Genomic DNA, 20707 nt, shown 5'->3' with positions numbered 1-20707 from the left:
CAGATCAATCTGAGCAACTGTGCGTCTGGACTCTTAATAGGGAAGAGGAGATGTCCTCGAATTTGGGGCACCGGAGGTTTGAGTGAGAAAGGCATCTTAGCGCTCTGAACGAGCCTGGCGCCTGGGGTTTGCTGGCCAGTGGCGGCTCGGGTCCTGGGTTGAGCAGAGCCGCAGACCCGGCCGGGGCGGGGCTTGGCGGGGCGGGGCCTATCGGAGGGGCGGGGCCGCGGCTGCTGCAGCGCGGGCCGGGCCAGGGGGCGCCTCGCGCGGCCGCAGCTTGGAAGGGCGATGCAGTGAGGCGGGCTCGACTGGCGGGCGTGCGCGGAGCGGGGGCCGCGGGCGCGCTGCAGAGATGTGACTCGGGCCCAGGGCCAGCAGGAGCGTCGGCGCTGCGGGGACGCGAGGGTCGGTGAGTATCAGCCAGCCCGGGCACGGGGAGGGCGCCGCAGGGACCCCAGAAACTTTTCCCGCCGTGGATTTGGGAAGATCCGGAGCGGATCCTGGCTCGTGCTTTTTCTGTTCTCCCTCCTCGGGGTCCATCTGCAGGAGAAGCCGTGGGGTTCGAGTGAGGGGTGCCACAGTGCGGCGGGAGAGGAGCCGCAGAGGACCGACCGAGGGCAGGGGTTTGAGAACCTTTATCTGGTGGAGAATCCAGGAACCAGGTAGAAGCCAAGGCTCTGGGTATGGTCCGGGGTGAGGACAGACTACAGGCATCTGGGGATAAAGGGGAATCCGACCCTATGCTAGTGACCCCTGTGAGGGACGTCGCAGGCAGGTTCTGGCGATTGGTGGGGTGCGAGGGCAGCCAGGGTGCTGGTCCTGAACTACGCAGACATGGCCTGGGGCAAGGGCCGGCCTTTGGAGAGGTGAAACCTCACCTGCCGCAGGGTCTGGGGGGGATCCAGCTTGCAACCCGCAGTGGCCACGCACTCTTGGAAAAAGGCGGGAGAGGGTGGGCCCCACAGGGAGGAAATCTGAAGCTGGGGGACAAATCGTGGGCTGGAAATCTAGGGGCTGCTGCTTAAGGTGAAGGGGAAGAATTTCTATCCCAGGCGAGGGCACTTGGGCCTCTGAAGGAAGCAGCCAGGCTAGGGGTAAGGGCTACCCAGCGCATCGTCCCCTCTTTCTAGGGGACTGGGGCTCGAAGCCCCAAAGGACCCCACACATTTCATGGACCCGGTGGGAGAGATGAGCACAGACAAGGATCCTGAATCCCTCCTTGGCTGGAGGTAGCTGATTAAACAGTTTTGGATCGTCCCACCACCGACCTTGCCCCATAGGACACCCCCAGAACAGAGGGTTCATCCCCCCTGTTTTTGCTCCGTCAGACCCAGGCCTAGCCAGTTCCCCGCTTCTTCTTCTGTTCGCCAAGGGGGCGGCTCTTTGGAAGAGGGACAAAGGCCCCGGGAGTGTGGCGGGCACCACCGTCCCCGCCTGGGGCCCCAGCACACGCGCCGCATCGGCCGCCCGACTGCGCTGGGGTGGGGGCACCTGAGCAGCGTCCAGAAAGCTCCGGGGATGCCCACAAAGAGAATGCAGAAGAGGCCAAGCATACCCCGCAGACACAGCATCTGAGAACGTTACTTCCTAAGTTTCTTCGCTGGGCACTCAGAGCTTTGGGAATAACCGCACTTGGAGTTAAACTGCATGCAAATGAAATGTAAATAGAATGCAAATTGGCATCTGTTGTTTGGAAACCCTCCTCCGGGCTAGTTTTCTATCTGGGCTGTGAACAGTGTTTCCCTGATCCCTTCTAAGTCTAAAAAGCTGGGTGGGAAGAGGGGAAGATGGGATGGGAAGGAGTTAAAGTTTGGGGCCCAGAAAGCCAAGAAGAGGGCTTTCTTTATAAAGATAGACTCTAATCTTTACTGTGTTGTTGATTTGTTGGTTTTCAACTCATGTGGTGGACACGTAACCGAGTACTAAGGAAATACCTTGTATAAAATGAGAAGGTCCAGATTTGGTGGGGGAGGGGACACGGAAGTGTGAAGAGAAGTAGATGAGGAAACTCTAATGGAGCAAATACCACCTCGTACTACACCTGCTGGGACAGGGCTGCCTGGAAAATAGAGTGACCAGGACTTGTGGGGAATGGCACTTTTGAGTGGACCCAGCAAGAGGGGGGTCTCCACTGAGAGGGCGATTTGAGAGGGAGGAGGGCATCCAGGCTGGAGAAGGTTGGAGATGGGAAATAAGCTCGGAGGAAAGGGACACAAAGGTCATTGTAGCCAGAGTGCATGGGTGGATTTGGGGCTAGGAGAAAGGGGACAGGAGGCACTGGACAGATCTTGGTCTTTGGAGCCATAGAAAGATATTTAGGATTTATTTCATTAGGGGCCACTGAACCCTTGGAAGGTTCTGGAGGCCACCAGGGTGTGATTGTAAAAGCTTCGTTGACCTCCAGAAGGAGACAGACTGACAGCAGCTCCCTTCTCTCTGCTTGAAGGGATGCTGTGGTGCAGGGAGTCTGGGCTATGGAGCCAGCCTTGGGTACTGCTTTATGCCCCAGAGAGCCACGTGAGCTAATTGAAGGAGTGGCTTGGAATTTTTAAGATCCACCTCCTGCTTCTAGACAGTTCTTATCTACCCTAGGGAGCACCCACCCGGGGTCCAAGACCTCTGTTTTAACATTGAGCTTGCTGGGGATCCCCAGTTAGTCACGCTCTTGCCTCAGAACTGCACCAAGAGAAGGCTCCTAGACTGAGGTTCAGGCAGCCTAAGCTGCAATTTGCATTTAAATGATTGCTTTTATTTACAGGCCCCACAGCTGCTTTGCATATTCATGGCTCGTACAGCTGATGTTCTTGCAGTACTAAGTTACTAACCTAAAAGGGGTTTGTAAAGTTGAGAGCCCCAAAGAGGCCAGTGTCTAGTCGGCAGAAGGCAATGAAGATGATGACACTTTGTAACTTGAAAAAAAAAACTATCAGAGGGAAGCAGAGACATTTTGAGTCTGGGAAAGAATTTAATGTCAGGAAACCTTGTAACGGTTTAAACTAGCCAAGCAGGATACACACCCAGGTTCCATGGGAGGAAGACTGAGTGTGATGCTGGGGGGGGGGGGGTTCAAGAGAGACTGGCTTCCAGTCCCAACTTGGACTTCTGCCAGACATGGGGCCAGGACTGGGGTGCAGTGGGGTGCAAAGGCCCTGGGGTCAGAAGCTGGGGAAAATGCATTCCTAATCTGGTCTGTAGATTCCGTGAAGCCACTAGCCAGGTGGCTTGTCCTCATTGCCTTCATGGTCCCAGCAGGACAATGGGACTCTTGAGTGTCCTCTTAGCCAGCTAGCACCCCTGCTCCCTCTGTGCAAAGGGCTTTCCACATGGACCTCATGCTGGTAGCCCAGTTAACTCCACCTTACAGAGGAAGGAAGCTTAAGGGCTGAGGTTCAGGGAGCTTAAGGGACACCAAGGTCACACAGTTCTATTGGACTGCCCTCCTGTTGAGACCTTGGGGTCTGAGGAGAGTGTAAACTGTGGCAGGTATTCATTCAGTTGGGTCCTCAACCACGAAGTATACTGTGGCTGGGAAAACTTGCCCTGCCCCCTACCCGGGCCCCCACCTATACTCTGGTTCAGATTCTGCCTGCCTGGCATAGCAGGAAGAATGGTCTCTTTGGAACCCTATTGGTAGCCAAGGGTTGAGCCTGGTCAGATGGGTTTCAGGGCAATTTGGGACATTTTGTTTTTCCACTCCTATGGTAGGACCAGAGGGAGGGGATCCTACCTCCCAGGAGAAGGCCCAGTGTGTGGTCTCCAGCAGCTTTGGCTCTGGCTACCTACTAGCCATGGCTGGTTTCAGAGTCACTGGCCTGCGTTCAATCTTGACAGTGAGGCTCAAACTCAGGGCTCCTGTTCCCATCGGAAGGCTCATCTCCTTCCTGACGGCCCCAGGACCTGTTGTCCGTGGCTTCTGATGGGAGAGGCTAGAAACCAGTGATAAATAAACAGATGGGAGAGCCCCTCACCATCATCTCCATGGCAACAGCCCCTCCTAGGAAATCCATGGCAGAACTTACCCCAGCAGACAGTGGAACATTAACCAATCTTTTACATTTCTTTACATTAACTAGTGTCCTACACTGTGTGTGTGTGTGTGTGTGTGTGTGTGTGTGTGTGTACTCATGTTTGCTTATGGCTATGAGTACAAATGGGATGTATGCACATATGGAGGGCCAGAAGTTGACACTGGGTATTGTAGATTTTTTTTGTTACTTTATTTATTGAGGCAGGGTCACTTACTAAACCCTGAACATGCCAATTCAGCTAGTCTAGCTAGGCAGCTTGCCCCAGGTAACCCATCTCCACCTCCTGGCACTTGGGATGACAGGCTGGCCAATACTGAAGCACAACTTTTCGTTGAATGCTGGGGATCTGAACTCTGCTTGTCACATTTGCGTGGCAAACACTTTATCCACTTGACCACTCCACAGCCCCCACCTCCTGTTCGAGCCTGGGCTCAAGCTTGAGATCCTCCTGCCTTAGCTTCTCAAACGCTAGGATTACAGGTGAATGGCACCATCTCACTTCCGATAGTTTACCTCCACCCTCACCACAATCCCGTGACGTGGGTGCTCTTCTTACCCTCACTTTGCCACTAAGGAAACTGAAGCTAGAAAGGTTAGGTCAGCAGCTCAGAGTTGGAGTGTGCTAGCAAGTGCCCTGGGCTGGGATTAGGACCCACCACCTGCTGGACAGTGTGCATGCTAGACTACTCCCTAGCCCCAAGGTAGGATCTGAAACTGGGGGATCTGACTCTGAAGTGCTTGGGGAAGACTCAGGCTAGGAGAAGCAGTGTTTGTCCAGCTCACACAAATAAGGTCCTACAGTGTCCTCCACAGACTCTGTGGAGCCAGGACTTAGAGTGGTAGGGGAAACCATTTTTCCACCTGCTGGGGGCTTCTGGCTCTTCTGTAGACAGTGTGTGTGTGTGTGTGTGTGTGTGTGTGTGTGTGTGTGTGTGTGTGTGTGGAAGGTGGGTGTATGTGTTTCACAGTATATTTAAGAACATCCGAGTGAGTCACACGTTTCTGAGCGCCTGGCTGTCAGCAGAGGTAATTAGTATGTGAGCCTTCGCTTGCGCATTCATTCCCATTTATTCTTTACTCTGTTTGAGGAGCCGCTGCCCTCACCCCATGGTTTGTTGCCATGTATTCATTCCCAGGCAGCCCTGCCTCGAGGCTGCCTTGGAACCTCTAATCTGGTATTGTCCCACATGATGTTCTTGGAGGTGAGAGGCAGCAGGTGGCTGATTGAAAGGAAGGGTTTACCTGAAGAAGGGCATTTAGAGTGGAAGGGGTAGGGACTGACCAGAGCTCCTGCTCTACATGTCCTCATTCAGACAGATAGAAGGACAGACGGACAGATGTCTGCGCCTGAGTGTGGCCTGAAGGCCTGCAGCAGTCAAAGCCCGAGTTAAGCTTCTCAGTGTTCCTCTTTTACAGAAGGAAATGATACACACTGGCATGCACCTTTAAAGGCCACGAGAGCCTGTAAGAGAAATTTCATTCTTTCAGCAGCATCTGAGGGCCAGAGCAAAACAGATGAGAGCCTGGGCTGCTGGGAGGGTGTGTGGGGGGTTGGAGTTCGAGGTGAACACACCAAAAGGTGAATAAGGGGAAACTGAGCTGGAGGTAAAATGCAAGCAAGAGGACCTGAGTTCGGGATCCCTGTGGCCATCAACATCTCTCACTCCAGTGCTGGGGGTCAGAGACACACAGAAGCTTACTGGAACAGTCTAGTAGAATGGACTCTTGAGATCCAGGCTCAGTGAGAGGTCCCCGTCTCAAAAAAATGTGGCTGATCATAAAAGAAGCCATCCAAAGTTAACCTCTGGCCAGAGGTGTCTGCTTGGGTGAAGACAACAGTACACACACACACACACACACACACACACACACACACACACACACACGAGAACCATACAACAGAGTCAGGAGTCAAAAGTACTGGCATAATGTGTAGTGGGGGCAGGGAAGGCCTCCTCCACAAAAGTCACCAGTGACTCTCCTACAAGTCCGGGTCAAGAGAAAGCCCAGCAACAATAAAGACACTTGTTTGCCTCGGGCACGGCTCCTCTGGCAGCGTGTGACCTTGGTCAAGTGGCTCCTCTCCCTGTTCTGCACAGCTTTATCTCTATGAAATGAGACAGCCTCTAGGTTGTTCTGTAGATTCTCTCTGTTTATTTGGTTTTTGAGTTAAGGTTTCTCAATGCTGGTAGCTCAGGCTGGACTAGAATTTATCATGTAGCCCAGGCTGGCTATGATCCTCTCTCTAACCTCCTAAATACCAGGATTACAGGCCTGTACCACCATATCTTGTTCCCTTAGGCAGATTCTTAGATGTAACTATAATATGTGTCTAGAATCCTGGGAAGCAGTTACTGTAGTTGTCAATGTGTCAGAAATAAGACCCCCTAGAAGCCCTAGGTGAGCGAGTGGCTTTGGCTTCAGTGTAACCTTCCCCACCCCATACATCTGTGGAATTAGGTGGTCACACCCCACAATCATCCTTAGAGACAAAGAGTGACCCCCTTGAGACAACTGAGCAATCTTCTGTGTTGTCGGACTATGCCTGGTTTCATCTATATGCCTAGATATGGGGCAAAAAGAGGCCATTGCTCTAGGTTTTTGAGAACTTGTTGGCAAGTGACAGAAACCCAGATCAAACTGGTTTCATTCAAACAATGTAGTTCACTGGGTGCTGGTGAATCCAGCTGTCTTTCACTGGATTAGAACTCAGATCCATCCCCTAGCTGTTGCCTCCCAGTCAACCTCACTCTCAAACAGCTCAAATCCTCCTGCTAATTCACTGGTCTATTTCAAGCCATGTGCCTATTTGTGAACCAATCACTTTAGCCAAAGAATAGGACAATGTCCAGATTGGCCAATCCTGACCCAGATGCTGCATTAGCTACAATTCTTGTTCCTTTTCTTGTTGCTGTGAAGAACAGAGTCTGGCAAAAGAACTAGAGAGAAAAAAGGTTTATTTCAGGTCAAAGTTGGGGGTTATAATTGATCAAGACAGAGGCATCAAGGCTGTAGGATTTTGGGGCAGCTGGTCACATTGAATCCACAATCAGGAGGCAGGAGAAATGAATGGTAGTACTCAGCTCATCGTCTCCTTATGCAGTCTAGGACTCCAGCCCAGTGAACAATGCAGTCTACTTTTAGTGTGGGTGTACCCAGCTCAGTAAACCTAATCCAGATAATCAATTCCTCATAGTCATACCAGGGCTTGTCTCCTACGTGAGTCTAGAGCTTATCAAGTTAATATTACCCATCACAGCTACATTTCTTGACACACAAAATAACTGATCAAAACAAGATGAAAGGGACATTTTGGTTCACGGTTTTTTGAAATTTCATCGTGGCAGGATGGCATGGCAGTGGCAGCATATGGCATCAGTTATTCACATGGCCATAGACCAGGACTCTGCTGCTGGATCTAAAAGCCAGGTCATCAATTATCAAAGGTGACCTACTTCCACCCATCAAGCCCCACCTTCTAAAGGTCTCTTGGTCTTGACAGTAGCTCCACCAGCTAAGGACTTTCTCACTTAACTCATACCAGACCCCCAGCTGGGAGCGAGGGCTTGAGATGACTCTCCAAAGAGAAACTGGGAGCTCATTCCGGAAATCAGAGAATCAGAGGCTGCATCAAAACTCATAGCTGCCCTGGAAGGAGAAAAGGGCTTTACCTGTGGCCATGGAAATGGAGAGCATGAGAGGGTCCACTTCCTGTGTCCGAAAGGAAATGAAAACTCTGCATGTGAGGACACTGCACAGTTTCAGAAGTGAGGGTGTCATCTTGGTGCTGCTCATTTCAGGGTCGGGTGGACAGGCGAAGCAGGGAGGGGGGGGGAGAGAGAGAGAGAGAGAGAGAGAGAGAGAGAGAGAGAGAGAGAGAGAGAGAGAGAGAGAGAGAAGAGCAGTTTACAGCCAAGGCACTTGAGAAGGAGCTTCACCTGAGAGAGTGGCCGAACACAGCTAAGAGATGCCAAGTTCTTGCAAGGATGGGTAGCAAGGTCCGGGTCCAGCCAAGACCTGGTGGGCTTCCTGGTGTCTCTCACCAGTTCTGACTTTGCTATCTAAGCAGCCTTCCTCAGCCTCAGTCCCATGGACTCACTGAGCTGTGTCACTTTGTTGGGGGGTGACTGCATTCTCACTGTAGGCCTAGTCTTTATTCAGAAGATGCTCTGTACCCTCTCCAGTTGTGACATTCAGAATTGCCTCTGGCAGAGATCCACAGTCCAAGGGTGCCCAGGCGAGAGATCCAGATTCTGGAAGCATCTTCCCGAACATCATTCCCTCACCCCCGGGGAAGGTGAAATTGGGTATAAAGTAGACTGAAGTGTGTGGCTGAGAACTCACTTTATTGAAGTTTACCACTGATGACTCTTCAAAAGGAGACTCACCAGGACCCCCTCCACCTTGCTGTGGACCAATGGCAGCTTGTTCCATCCCATCTAGTTCTTAATTTTGTTTCCTAGTATGTTTTCCAGGCCTGACAGGTGGGTTCTGTTCAGAAGGACGTCTCTCCAAAGGGCACCATTGCAGCCATGTTCCTTGGGGTGTGCACATGTGCAGCATATACACAGAAATTACAGGTGTTGGTTCTTTTCTTTCTACTGTGTGAGTCTCAGGGATCTAACTTAGGTTGTCAGGCTTGGGAGCAAGTACCTTTACCCCAGTTGCCAGCCTCCAGTACAGTTTAGAAACATGAAGAGAAGTATTTTACTGTGATGGGGTTCAAGGGATCAATGCACAGGACACAGTGAATTAGTTAAGTAAATGACTGTACAGGGTGTCCCTGATGGAGACTCCATGGCACTATTATGACTAGACTATGAGCCAATGGTCAATATGTAGGATGCATCCCCACCCCTATATTTGCCTAGGTGGGGGTCTTGTTTAAGTAGCTCCTCTTCCCCTAGTACCTCCTGTTTGTAGCATGCCTTTTCTCTGTGAACACAGCAGACCACCCCACACCACCAGCCATCTTCTGCACATCAATAATGCATGCAGTCGATGGCCTGGAGGTCGAGGCAGGATCCGAGATGCACAAGGGATCTCTGTAAAGGAGAGGAAGAGAGAGAGAGGTGGTCGATACTGCATTTACTTAACAGAAGCCCCAGGGATGCCTGGTGCTGTGCTGTGGGGAGGGTGGCTGGTTACTGACCTCACATAGGTGGAATTAAGACCCCCAAGCTAGCTTAATATGACTAATAATGGGCATGGGGCACAGCTGTGCAGGCTGCGGCTTCTTGAAGGTCTGGTCCCTTTCAAAAGCAAGGAACTGGAGATGGTGGGATAAAGGGCTGTCTAGATGCAAGAGTCTCTTGTTCGGTAGAGATTTCCTAAGTGGCTGCCTTGGGCCAGGTGCTGTGTACTAAGACTGGTCTTTACCAGAAAATCCTTTGTCGGGGGGATTTTGTGCCCCTCACCCAGGGAATAATTTGGCAATATACAGAAGCAGGGTTGTGGAGATGCATCCCACTGTGCTTAGGACACCCCAACCTCTCAAAAAAAAAAAAAAGAGAGAGACAGTTTCAGCTGCCTGATGTAACAAGATTGGGAAAGCTGGATGGGCTGATGAGTAAAAGATACTGTCTCTGCAGGGAAGAGAGGAGAGGAGAAAGGGAAGGAGAAAAGAAACAAAGTAGATAAAAAAAAAAAGGCAGACTTGATTAGAGCTCAGCCCACAAGATCCTGCCTGTAGGCCTGTGGGAGCTGCGCCGACCTTGGCAGAGTCTGACCTCATGGCTCTGGGGCAGGCCTGGGGGGTGGGCATCTTTACGGGCATAGCTAGCCTGTTGACACTAGCCTCCCGGTCCTGCTGCTCAAGAGGCTGAGGCAGGAAAGTCACCAGTGCAAGGCCTGCCTGGGCCAAGATGAGTTTAAGGCCAGCTGGAGTAAAGTAGTATAACTCTATCTCAAAATTAAAATTTAAAAAAATAATTTAAAGGGGTCAGGGATGTAGCATGCATGAAGTCCTAGGCTTAACTATAAAAGTAGAAAAAAATGATAAGAATAGGGGTGTGTTCTAGCAGGAGAGGAGGAGACTGGGTGAGGGCTGTCACTGAGCCTCTAGAGCACATGAGACTGTGTGGCAACTTAAACTCTCAGGCCTCCTGGAGAAAGGACAACAGGTGAGTTGGAGAGAATGGAGCCTTAGGAAATCTTTGGAAGGGGAAGATGGGATGTCTGTGGGAGACAGAGATGAAAATTCTTTCTGGATGTACAGGTAGATCCACAGGAAATGCTCCAGGATTCCCTTGGATACCAACAGCCTCAGTGCTAGGATCCAGCTGATGCTCCAGGCCCATCTGTAAAAGGCAATATAGTCACACATAACCTATGCTCACGCCCCATGGATCACTTACAATACCCAATACAATGTCAAGCCTTATCATGCAATGTCCAGGTAACAACCACAAAGATGTCTGTGTATGTTCAGAACAGACAGAATCTTTTCCTTGAGTAGTCTTCATCCAGCCTTGGTGGAACACATAGGTATAGCAGACTTAGTTGGGAACCACACTGAGTGTACCATGTGTTAATGCTGGGAGGTTTCTCCCTCTGCTGAGAAGGGTGTCTCCTGAATGTGGTTGTGTGACCTGAGGCCAGTGTCACATCCTGAAGGCCCTGTTTTGTCACCTAAAAATGAAGGTCACAATAGGACCTGCAACATCATAGGGCATGACGAGTGAGGACTGGCTGAGCCCAGTTTTTTTGCTTAGAGAAAGTGGTCAGTAAATATTTCCCATTAGCCTTTGAAGATTAAAGGAGAAAGAAGATTGAGAGAGAGGGATTTGCCCCAGCTGAGTGCCTGTCTGGTGGTTGTCTCTTTAAAATTTCCTTTGTTCCCTTACTTTAAGATGCCAGATGTACAGACTACAAAGCGGTAGAGAGAGGTGAGTCTCCCTCCCATAGGCCCCCTCATCCACTGCTGATGGTGGTTCATGGTTTCTAATCTGTGCCAGGGTTCAAGTGGGTGATGGAGTGTGTGGGTGAAGGTCCACAGGGCCTGGAGAAAGTCAATACTGGAGCCATGAGGGCTGGCAGGTTTCAAAACAGGCAAGTCCTCAGGAGAGTGGGGCCTTACAACGGATTGAGCTTTCTCCCCGATTGTCCCCATTTTCTAGAATGTTCCTGGTGTCAGAGAGAAAGATGAGAACCCATCAAGTGTTTCCCTTGCCCCTGCTCCTGGTGATTGCCTCCGTGGCTTCAGAGAACGCCAGCACGTCTCGGGGCTGTGGGCTGGACCTTCTTCCTCAGTACGTGTCCCTGTGCGACCTGGACGCCATCTGGGGCATCGTGGTGGAGGCAGTGGCCGGGGCGGGGGCCCTGATCACACTGCTTCTGATGCTCATTCTCCTGGTGAGACTGCCCTTCATCAAGGACAAGGAGAGGAAGCGGCCTGTGTGCCTCCATTTCCTCTTCCTGCTGGGGACCCTGGGCCTCTTTGGCCTGACGTTTGCCTTCATCATCCAAATGGACGAGACAATCTGCTCCATCCGACGATTCCTCTGGGGTGTCCTCTTCGCACTCTGCTTTTCCTGCCTGCTGAGCCAGGCGTGGCGGGTACGGAGGCTGGTGCGCCAGGGCACAAGCCCAGCCAGCTGGCAGCTGGTGAGCCTGGCACTGTGCCTGATGCTGGTGCAGGTCATCATTGCCACTGAGTGGCTGGTGCTGACTGTGTTGCGTGACACGAAGCCAGCCTGCGCCTATGAGCCCATGGATTTTGTGATGGCGCTCATCTATGACATGGTGCTGTTGGCCATCACCCTGGCCCAGTCCCTCTTCACGCTGTGTGGCAAGTTCAAACGGTGGAAGGTGAACGGAGTCTTCATCCTCGTCACTACCTTCCTCTCTGTGCTCATCTGGGTGGTCTGGATGACCATGTACCTCTTCGGCAACTCGTTAATTAAGCAGGGAGAGGCCTGGAGCGACCCCACCTTGGCCATTACACTGGCAGCCAGCGGATGGGTCTTTGTCATCTTCCATGCCATTCCGGAGATCCACTACACCCTTCTCCCACCCCTGCAGGAGAACCCACCCAACTACTTCGACACTTCACAGCCCAGGATGCGGGAGACAGCATTTGAGGAGGAAATGCACCTGCCACGGGCCTACATGGAGAACAAGGCCTTCTCAATGGATGAACATAATGCAGGTAAAGCAACCACTGTCTGGTCTGAGGCAGTCCCTGAGAAGCCTCTCCAGCAGGGGCAGATGCTCCCAGGCTCAGCAACAGACTCCACAACCTTGAACGGCCCCCCTGCTAATACTGGCTCAGAGATATATTAATGTATCCTTTTCCTCATGCTAATTGCCAACTGATTTGTTATAAAAATCCGAAGAGTGGAGATGGGGAGATGGCTCAGTTGGCAAAATGCTATCAGAGGTAAAATGTAAGCAAGAGGCTTGAGATCACTCTCTAGGACCCAGAGAAAAGCCAGGTGTAGTGGCACATGCTTAGAATCCCAGTGTTGAGGGACTGCAGGCAGACCCAAAGGCTTGCTGGACAGCCATTTAGCCTAATCTGTGAGTCCCAGACCCTAGGATCTCAGAAAACAAGGGATGGTTTCTAAGAGACAATATCTAAAGTAGACCTCTTGCCTGCATGCACACACACACTGTACCCATTGGGTCTAACAACGTTGAGTCAGCCTACGAATGTGGCTGCAGTTTTCTGGATCTCACTTGAGGGCCAGACCTCTTGCCTCCCTCATGCTGTGGTTGGAAGCACACCTTCTGCTTTACACTCTACCACTCCCTGCGGATCCTCCAACATTAGGTCCCTAGCTCCCAGTAGACATTGAGTTTGCAGCCTGCCCTGTGTGTAGGTGTACAGGGTCCACCATGACAAACGAAGCTCCCACCCTCCTCCACCTCAGTCATCAGTATTGTTCAAACTGGGTCCCAAGGTCCGGGTTTAAACCCTGCCTCTCCCTCTCACTTCATGCTGCGTGGCTTTGGAGTAGATTACACGATCTCTCTAAGCCTCATTTTTCCTCCTTTGTAAACTAAAAACAACAGGAGTGCATACTATGTAAAGACATGTTATAGGAAGTAATGCAATGGGGACCAGACCCTGGTGGCACTGAGCAAGGAGCTTGTAGGTCTTGGCTGAGGTCTCTTAAAAGTGGGATGTGAGACACCCAGAGATAGTAGTTTTCTTGAGTGGTGGTCCCTGCAAGGAGAGCACAGAGACAGGTTGTCAGAAATAGTTACATTTATAAACTGTTCTCTACTACTGCCAGGCCCAGTCCTGCAGAGACCCTCTGTGGATGTATGTACAATAGATCCCCAAATGGCTCACCATGACTGAAGGCTTTGCTCTCATGCACGCTTAACCTCCCTCTTCATCACCAACTTCTTTACCTTGGTTAAATGGTCACAAACTCTTCTGGGTTTGGAGGAGAAAGCCAAATTAGTAGCAGCTGGGGTGACATCTGGGTGGCCAAGGCTACCTGTTTTTGCTCAGGGGTGAGGTCACAGTAGGATGGAAGGAATGTGGTCACCAGCACCTCTAAGGCCCTACTGTTGACGCTGGATAGGTGCCCCTTAGGGCATTAAAGAAAGCTGGCTGGGGCCCACATCTGAGCTTAAAGGACCATTCTCAATTTCCCAAAGACACCTAAGGGGCCTGTCAAGAATATGGAACCTCAATCCTGGATGGGCACTGACCACCTGTTATGGTTACATGTTGAGCACTAACTTTGTGCCAGCGTTAATCTGCCTTCGGCCTGTACCAGTTTATCAGTCCCAACGTTACCCTGTGAAGTTGGCCCCCTTCTTCATGATGGATCGGTGTAAGCTAAGGCTCAAAAAAATGCATTTTCCTGAGGACATACAGCTGGAATGTGGCCCGTGGCAGACAGAAAGTTAGTATCATTTCTCTTTAGCAGCAACCATCGATCCAGTTGCCAGGCGCAAATGTGAGCTGTGTGCAGGAGCTGGTTGCTTTACAGTTTTGCAGGGTTGAGCACGGAAGCCTAGGGTACAGCCTGCTCGGCCCCCCCCCCATAGGCGAGGAAGCATGTTGAGCCCTCACTTTCTATAGAGCCACCCATATCCCTGTCATACCTAAATGGAGTCAGCTTCCTCAGCACCCTGAGAGGGTGCCAGAAGTCCGCCTCTGGACAGAGGGGAAAGTCCCAGTGTGGCTGCAATCCAAGTTGCTCTCTTCTTACATAAAGTTCCAGGCCAGATGCCTGTGTCCGTGGAGATGTTGGTAAGGACTCAGTGCCAGCCCAGCTGGGGACATGAGAAGGCACAGTCAAGTTAGAGGTCACCATTGGGAGCCTAGAGGCCTCCTCAGGAGCTGTGATGACAGAGGAGGGGCCTGACTGGTCCGGGTAGAGCCACCTCTCCTTGCCAACTCCTCCTGGAGGGGCCTCTCTGAGGCCCTGGACTCCCCGTGAACCTTGGAAGTGGAGGAAACAAAAGTGTTTGTGTACTGGTGTACATGTGTGTCTCCTGGGGGACTGGTCCCTCACTCCGTCTGATTCTAAAAGTACCTATGACACACACACACACACACACACACACACACACACACACACACACACACACATGAAGAGAGTTAAGAACCAGTGGTTAAATGGAATGATTTGATGTCCTTGCAGTAAAACTGGAAACTGGAAGGTCAGAAACACCCAAGCAGTGGTGTTTTAAAAGTAATGATATCGGGGTGTGAGAGCACATGCCCGTAGTCCCAGGACTCACAGAGAGAGAAGAGACAGGAGGAGTGTGGGTTCAAAGCTAGCCTGGGACACAACAGCAAGACACGCAACTCCTGACAGCAGCTACAAATAACAACAGCAACTGCAACAAATATGCCGAGTGGCATTCGGAGCCTTTTTTGGCTACTCTCTCCTAAGTTATACAATAGCTCTTGAGATCTGTTTGGAAACAGATGTGAAGAGGCCAAGTGCTACCCTGTCTCCAAAACAAAACAAACAAACAAACAAAAAAACAAGACGGAGCTAAGGCAGAGTGGTCCTTCACTTGTCTCTCCATTAGAGTCATCTGGGCTACCACTTAGGAAAAACAATATCTTCCCTGTCCCCTCCCAGGGCCCCTGTGTGAGTCTGAGTCTGGGGTCTGTATAATTTATAAGCTCTCCAAGCGATCCTAAGGTGTTTTCTGGGTGGAAACCTTGGGTCCAGGCACTGGCCCACCATGTGCTTAAATCAGTGATGGAGGCCTCTCCTGGGTCAGGGGATGAAGAGCTGTGGTACCCTGGGTATGCTGTGGAATTTTCCATCAGGCACCGGCATTTATTTTTCTGGTCCTCAGCCGGGGCTCAGCTTGCCTCAGGCTTCCCATGATAAACTGTGCCGCAATGAGCACTCTTATCCATTCATCTTTCTGCTTTGTGGTCCACTAGCTCCTTGAAAAAGATGTCCTAGATACGAGTTAAATAATCTGCATTTTAAATCGTGACATGTCATGCTAGGTAGCACCCCAGAAAGGTAGGCTGAGTGCCCACTGTGTGGCTGCATTGCAAGTCCCTACCTAAATCTTCAGCAACCTTGGGTGTTGTCAGACTTTTTTTTTTTTTTTTTTTTTAAGACAAGATGGTCTTGTTTGCTCGATTGTAGTGCTCAGGATGGGACCTGGAGCCTAGTGCATGCTGGGTCACTGAGCTACATCCCTAACAACCTTTACCATCAACACTTTTTCCTCCTTTTTTAAAAAAGCATCTTTTAGTCTATCAAAAATATATACCCACCAAAACCACTTGAGACCAGGCAGGGCAGCAGCCCTCAGACAAAGCTCACACAGAGAACATTCTGGCTGGGCTGGCCTTTATTCTAGAAACCCTTGCCTCACTGGCCAAGGACCATCTGGGCACACTCCTTTGCCACAGTAGGAGCAGCTGTTGGCACCTTTCATGCTCCCTTAGCCAGTTTGTATTTTAGGAAACCGGCCCCATGAGGGACCTTATCCTTAGTGTGCCTAGTGCCCACGAGCCACAGTGATCATGTCCTTCCTGCACTGGAGACTTCCGGCCAGCTTCTGGAGTTCTCTTCCCATGCCAGGGGTCCCCTAAGGTGTCATGAGATGGAGGGCGTATTCTCCAGGCTGTACTGTGGCTCTAGGAAGCTGCAGTGGCTTCACCCCTGATATATCTTGCAATCACTGAGAGCCCCACATATATATGCTTAGCCAGACTGTGCTCCTTTATAGTATCAAAAGGGCATGAGGTAAGTGCTAAGAGATTCAAATGCACCCAGAGATCTCACACCTCAGATCACATCTTACAAAGTGCTAACAAGGCATACGAAACATGCACCTTTCGAAGGAACATGTGTTCCCTCTTTCATTATGGATCCTGGGCTCTAAGATCTCGTTAAGGCCAAAGGCTACTTAGACATTTTTCTTTACTGCTAGAGACCCTGAGTGAAGCCTGGGGGGAGAAGGCATGGCTAACTTGGCCTCACTTGCAGGACCCACCCAGAGAAAGTTGGCATTTGACCAATGAGTGGATGCCTCCAGGCACCCACTTAGGAATAACGCTTTCTGCCCTTCACCTCTGCTGCGGGTTGGATAGTCATGTCTGATTTTAGGCAAAGGCCTCTGAAATCGTTACTAGCAATTTTAAAAAAGAAAATAGAATTTGAATGCTAAATTATTCAAACAAATAAATGTGAATTCCAAACGCCCTAGGTAGCAGGCTTCAAGAAGGTCTAGATTCAAGAGACTCAAGGGATGAGTAGACTCAACTCCTCATCTCTTGGTGGAGGTATTATGGTCCCCACTTGCACAGAATCCCAGTAGGAGAAAATTCTTTCCAGAAGGCTTGAGAAAATCCCATTCTGAATATCATCCTTGAACCAGTGTGTTCTCTAAGATGAAATACTCCCAATGGTCAGCCTGTCATAAGCTGGACTCTGGGCCCATGCTGAGGGTCTAGAATGCCAAAGCTATGCTCAGAGATCCACAAATAGCCTGCAACCAAGAGGGACCTGAGGCCCATGGGTAGCAAGAGAGCTTCGTTCCGTATCTAGGAAAAGGGTGTGTTTGGAAGCAGAGTCCCAGACCTGGGCTGGGCTCCGTATAGAGAGAGAAGCTGATGACCCTACCAAGTCTGTGTGCCTGTCCCTGCTTCCTGTGCTGCTTCTCAGGCAGGAACATGCCCTCACTCAGCAGAAGCAGCTGCTCAAGCCTTGGAGATACCAAAGCAAGAAAGGTTTCCTGCATCTGTCCTGCAGTTTCTTTGGTCCAGTCTATGATGAGCCTATCTCTAGTGTCACTTAACACAACTTGCTTTGACATACCTAACTGTAATGGTTAACAGCAGAGCGTGTGGTGGTTAGGAGCAGCCTGTCTCTGCCAGGCTTCCAGTGAGGACTCTGCTAGCTGTGTGACCTTGACCATAGTACTTAACCTTTTTTTCTTGTTTAAAAAAAAAAAAAAAAAAAAAAAGCACCTGCGAGGCTGTGAAAACTAACCCTATGTCGATTTACTCAGAACCGAGGTCTAAGGTCATTCTGATTCTTGCCTCCAGGTTGGCTGCACAGTTCCCAAGCTGTCTCCCTGTATTCCCTCAGGGAAGACTTTTAAGTAAATCCTATCTTTAGCCAAGCAACATTAGTACTTCCTCCACTGAAACTGCAGATGTCATCTTACAGTTAAGATCTCCATTTGCTTGGTGGGATGCCGAGGGTGGAGCCTTAGGCCTCAGGGGTGCTAGGCTAATGCTCTGCCACGGAGCCAAAGACCATATTTTAATTTGACCGCATCATTTTGGTGGGTTTTGACAAAAGCAGTGTGACCTGTATCCACCTTGAAGTATCACACAAAACGGTTGCATCGTCCCCGAAATCCCCCACCTGCCCCATGCAGCACTAACAGCCTTCACTTTCTGGATTCTAGCTTGGCATGATGTGAGAAACCCTCACAGGCTGTCTCCTGTCACTCAGAAACTGTACTTGAATTTTCCATATCTTTTCAAGTTGTTTTTTTTTTCTTTATTTAAAAAGAAACTAAATCTTTTAAAAGTACAGAAACATAGGTCTGGGGGGATGGCTCAGTTGGTAAAATGCTTGCTGTACAAGCAGGAGGATTGGAGTTTTATCCCCAGAACCAGTATGTGATGCTCACTTGTGATTCTGGAGCTGGGGAGGTGGAGACTAATGGATCCCCGGCATTCTCTGTCCAGCCAGCCTAGGCAATGAGACGCTGTCTAAAACCAAGATAGGGGCTACAGGGTTGTTAAGAGAATTGATGCTCTTCTGAGGATCTGAGTTCAGTTCCCAGTATCCACATCGGGCAGCTTGGCAGCTCCAACACCCTCTTTGACTTCTGCGTCTGCACATACTCACACACATACACACAGAGAGAGAGACAGACAGAGACATTAGACACACATGCACAGACATACAGATAAACAAACGTGGGCGGGGCAGTGTGCATATGCATGCACACACAACACAGAATGCTTGATGTGGATCCCAACATTTGGCATGTGGCAACAGGAGGACCAGGAGTCTAACTACGGCCAGTCTGGGCTACCTTAGATGCTGTCTTTGAAAAGGCTAGTAACTCAGGAACACCTGTGCCCACATTCAGAGGTGGTGTGTTCACCCATTTTGCCACCATTGCTGCGGATCCTTATTACTGTTTGGGAATAACCCAAGCGAGAGAGTCATTTCCCAGTGTTGACAGTCACTATCCTGTGCATGTATTTAGCGGTCTCCAGCTCTTCAGCATCCAGAAATAGTGATGGCTTTTGACTGATATGGTGAATACAGACCTGTACTGTTCTACAGTGCTGTTCTACAGTGAGGTAAAGGAATCTTATGGAAAGAGACCTGACAGCCCAGAGGTAACTGTCACCCAGCCTGGCTGCAGCTGTTTGGGGGAAGCAGGACTTCAGAAAGTTCCCAACCCTTCTGAAGCTGGATCAGTCTCCAAGCTGACTGAGAACAAAGCCCCTTTGTGACTTTTGTTTTGAATCAGGCTTGTGACAAAGGGGAGGAGCCACTGTGGTGGGTGGATAGAGGTACCCAGGGGGAGGAGCTGGTTGCTTCAGAAAAACAAAATTCTCTCCCTCCCCCTCTTCCTCCCTCCCTCCCTCCCCCTCATCCCTCTGTTCCCCTCCCCTCTCTTCCCTTCTCCCCTCCACTCTCTCTCTCTGGTGTTGTCATCCTGGGAACTCCTTCCTCAGCTCTACGAGTGGGCTTTTCCAATGGAAGCTTGGAGCAAAGATCCAGCAGCCTGGGAAGGAAGCCCAACAGCTTGGGAAGCCGGCCCAGTGCACCGTTCAGAAGCAACGTGTATCAGCCGACCGAGATGGCCGTTGTGCTCAATGGAGGGACTGTAAGTATCAAAATCTGACATCCGGGCAGGAGGCCTAAGAGCATCCAATGTGGGGCAGCTTCAGCTGGGAACACCTGGAGGCTGCTTCTCTGGGCTGCTCACTGCAGCTCCATGCATGCTTGCCTTCCATTTTTGTCTGTCCCCCCGCCCCCCAGTCATAAGGAAAACTCACCCATACTAAGAAAGCCATCTATAGATGTCTACCTACTGCTTGGGGCTCTTCACCTGATGAATTTTCCTCCCTAAGCACAGCACTCCAACCCTCTCCCAGGGAGGTGACTCTAAGGAAAAGCTTTCTGTGAGGACACTCTCAGCCTTGCTGACGTCCACCCTAGCTCAAGACCCCTGGTCCCCACTCCATCCAGTACCTACCTAACCCCCAGCTGGGTACCAGGTGCCCCACCCCAATTCCCTAAGAGACATCCTAAGAAACTGAAGTTGAATCCTTCAAGCACCAAAGCAGCCGTACTTATCTGTCGCCAAACAGGCCTGCAGCAGAAAGTGTTAGCTTTTGCTTTTTGCCTCTGTTGGAATGACTTGGTTTCTATTCCGGCAAATCCAAAGAGGCTCTCATTTCTACATCCACCTTCCAGACATAGCTCTGTGCTTCTCAGAAACAATGCATGAGCCAGTTCACATGTATACATTTGATTTCCATTCCTTATTTTGTGCCAATTCCATAACTCAACCTGAGCCTTTTTTGTTTTTAAATAGACTATCAAGGATGGTCTTTGAACCCTGGGGAAAAGGAGGGGGGTTTTGGTTTGTCTGTCCTGTGAAGGCTCTGCTAGACTCTGATTCACTTTGCTTTGAACAAGCTATAAGGCAAATAGAAACACGGCTTTGTGTTCTTAAATCTTCCTACCACCTCCTGGGCTGTTTCTTTGTCCTGGGGGCCAAGAAAAGCCTGTCTTTACTTGTGACCACTGGCCTCCAGAGGGGTCAACCATGTGCCATGATAAAGGCAGTCTGTCCATCATTCCTACATCCTCCTTGTTCCTTCAAGGCCAGTGTGGGGAAGAAAACAGAAGACTGACCAGGTGACACTCTAGGGGCTCAGGGTGAAGCTCAGTGTCAGGACATGTGCCTAGCTTGCCCAGGGAGTCCCATCCTCATCTCTTCAAAGTACTGAGTTTCTGAGCAAGGTGGATGTCCCTTCAGGTGGGTGACATGAACCTCCAGTACTACATTTCTGGGAAGACACAGACTCCCCCACCCCCAAGGCAGTAATAGGGAGATTGATGCATCAGTTCCTACCATTGACTTTGCAGAATTCTCAGTCCTGTCCTTATGTTATTCCAGATCCCAACTGCTCCGCCATCTCACACGGGAAGACAACATTGGTGAAAGACCTTAAGTTCCAGAGAATA

The 20707-nt window shown here is 50.5% G+C and overlaps 1 protein-coding gene and 1 long non-coding RNA gene across 3 annotated transcripts; one reads left to right on the top strand and one right to left on the bottom strand.

Moving 5' to 3' along the window:
* The first annotated feature begins 232 nt into the window (after window positions 1–232).
* On the top strand, window positions 233–20707 carry Gprc5b (G protein-coupled receptor class C group 5 member B). 2 transcript variants are annotated; one of them, XM_031388058.1, is made up of 4 exons: window positions 233–409; window positions 11147–12177; window positions 19186–19337; window positions 20640–20707. In XM_031388058.1, the coding sequence occupies exons 2-4, from the start codon at window positions 11148–11150 to the stop codon at window positions 20682–20684; spliced, it is 1227 nt and encodes a 408-aa protein (XP_031243918.1). In that variant the 5' UTR covers window positions 233–409; window position 11147; the 3' UTR covers window positions 20685–20707. The 2 variants fall into 2 exon arrangements, with proteins under 2 accessions (XP_031243918.1, XP_031243917.1); XM_031388057.1 differs by lacking the exon at window positions 233–409 and adding an exon at window positions 10730–10915.
* On the bottom strand, window positions 13050–13485 carry LOC116102862. Its single transcript, XR_004123309.1, has 2 exons — window positions 13327–13485; window positions 13050–13197 (listed from the first exon to the last, which is right to left on the bottom strand). It is a non-coding gene; the product is annotated as an uncharacterized LOC116102862 (long non-coding RNA).

This window comes from Mastomys coucha, unplaced genomic scaffold, assembly GCF_008632895.1.
Source record: "Mastomys coucha isolate ucsf_1 unplaced genomic scaffold, UCSF_Mcou_1 pScaffold21, whole genome shotgun sequence".
NCBI classification, from domain to species: Eukaryota; Metazoa; Chordata; class Mammalia; order Rodentia; family Muridae; genus Mastomys; species Mastomys coucha.
The sequence above is the reverse complement of the archived record's forward strand: the minus strand, read 5'-3'. Positions and strand labels throughout refer to the sequence as shown.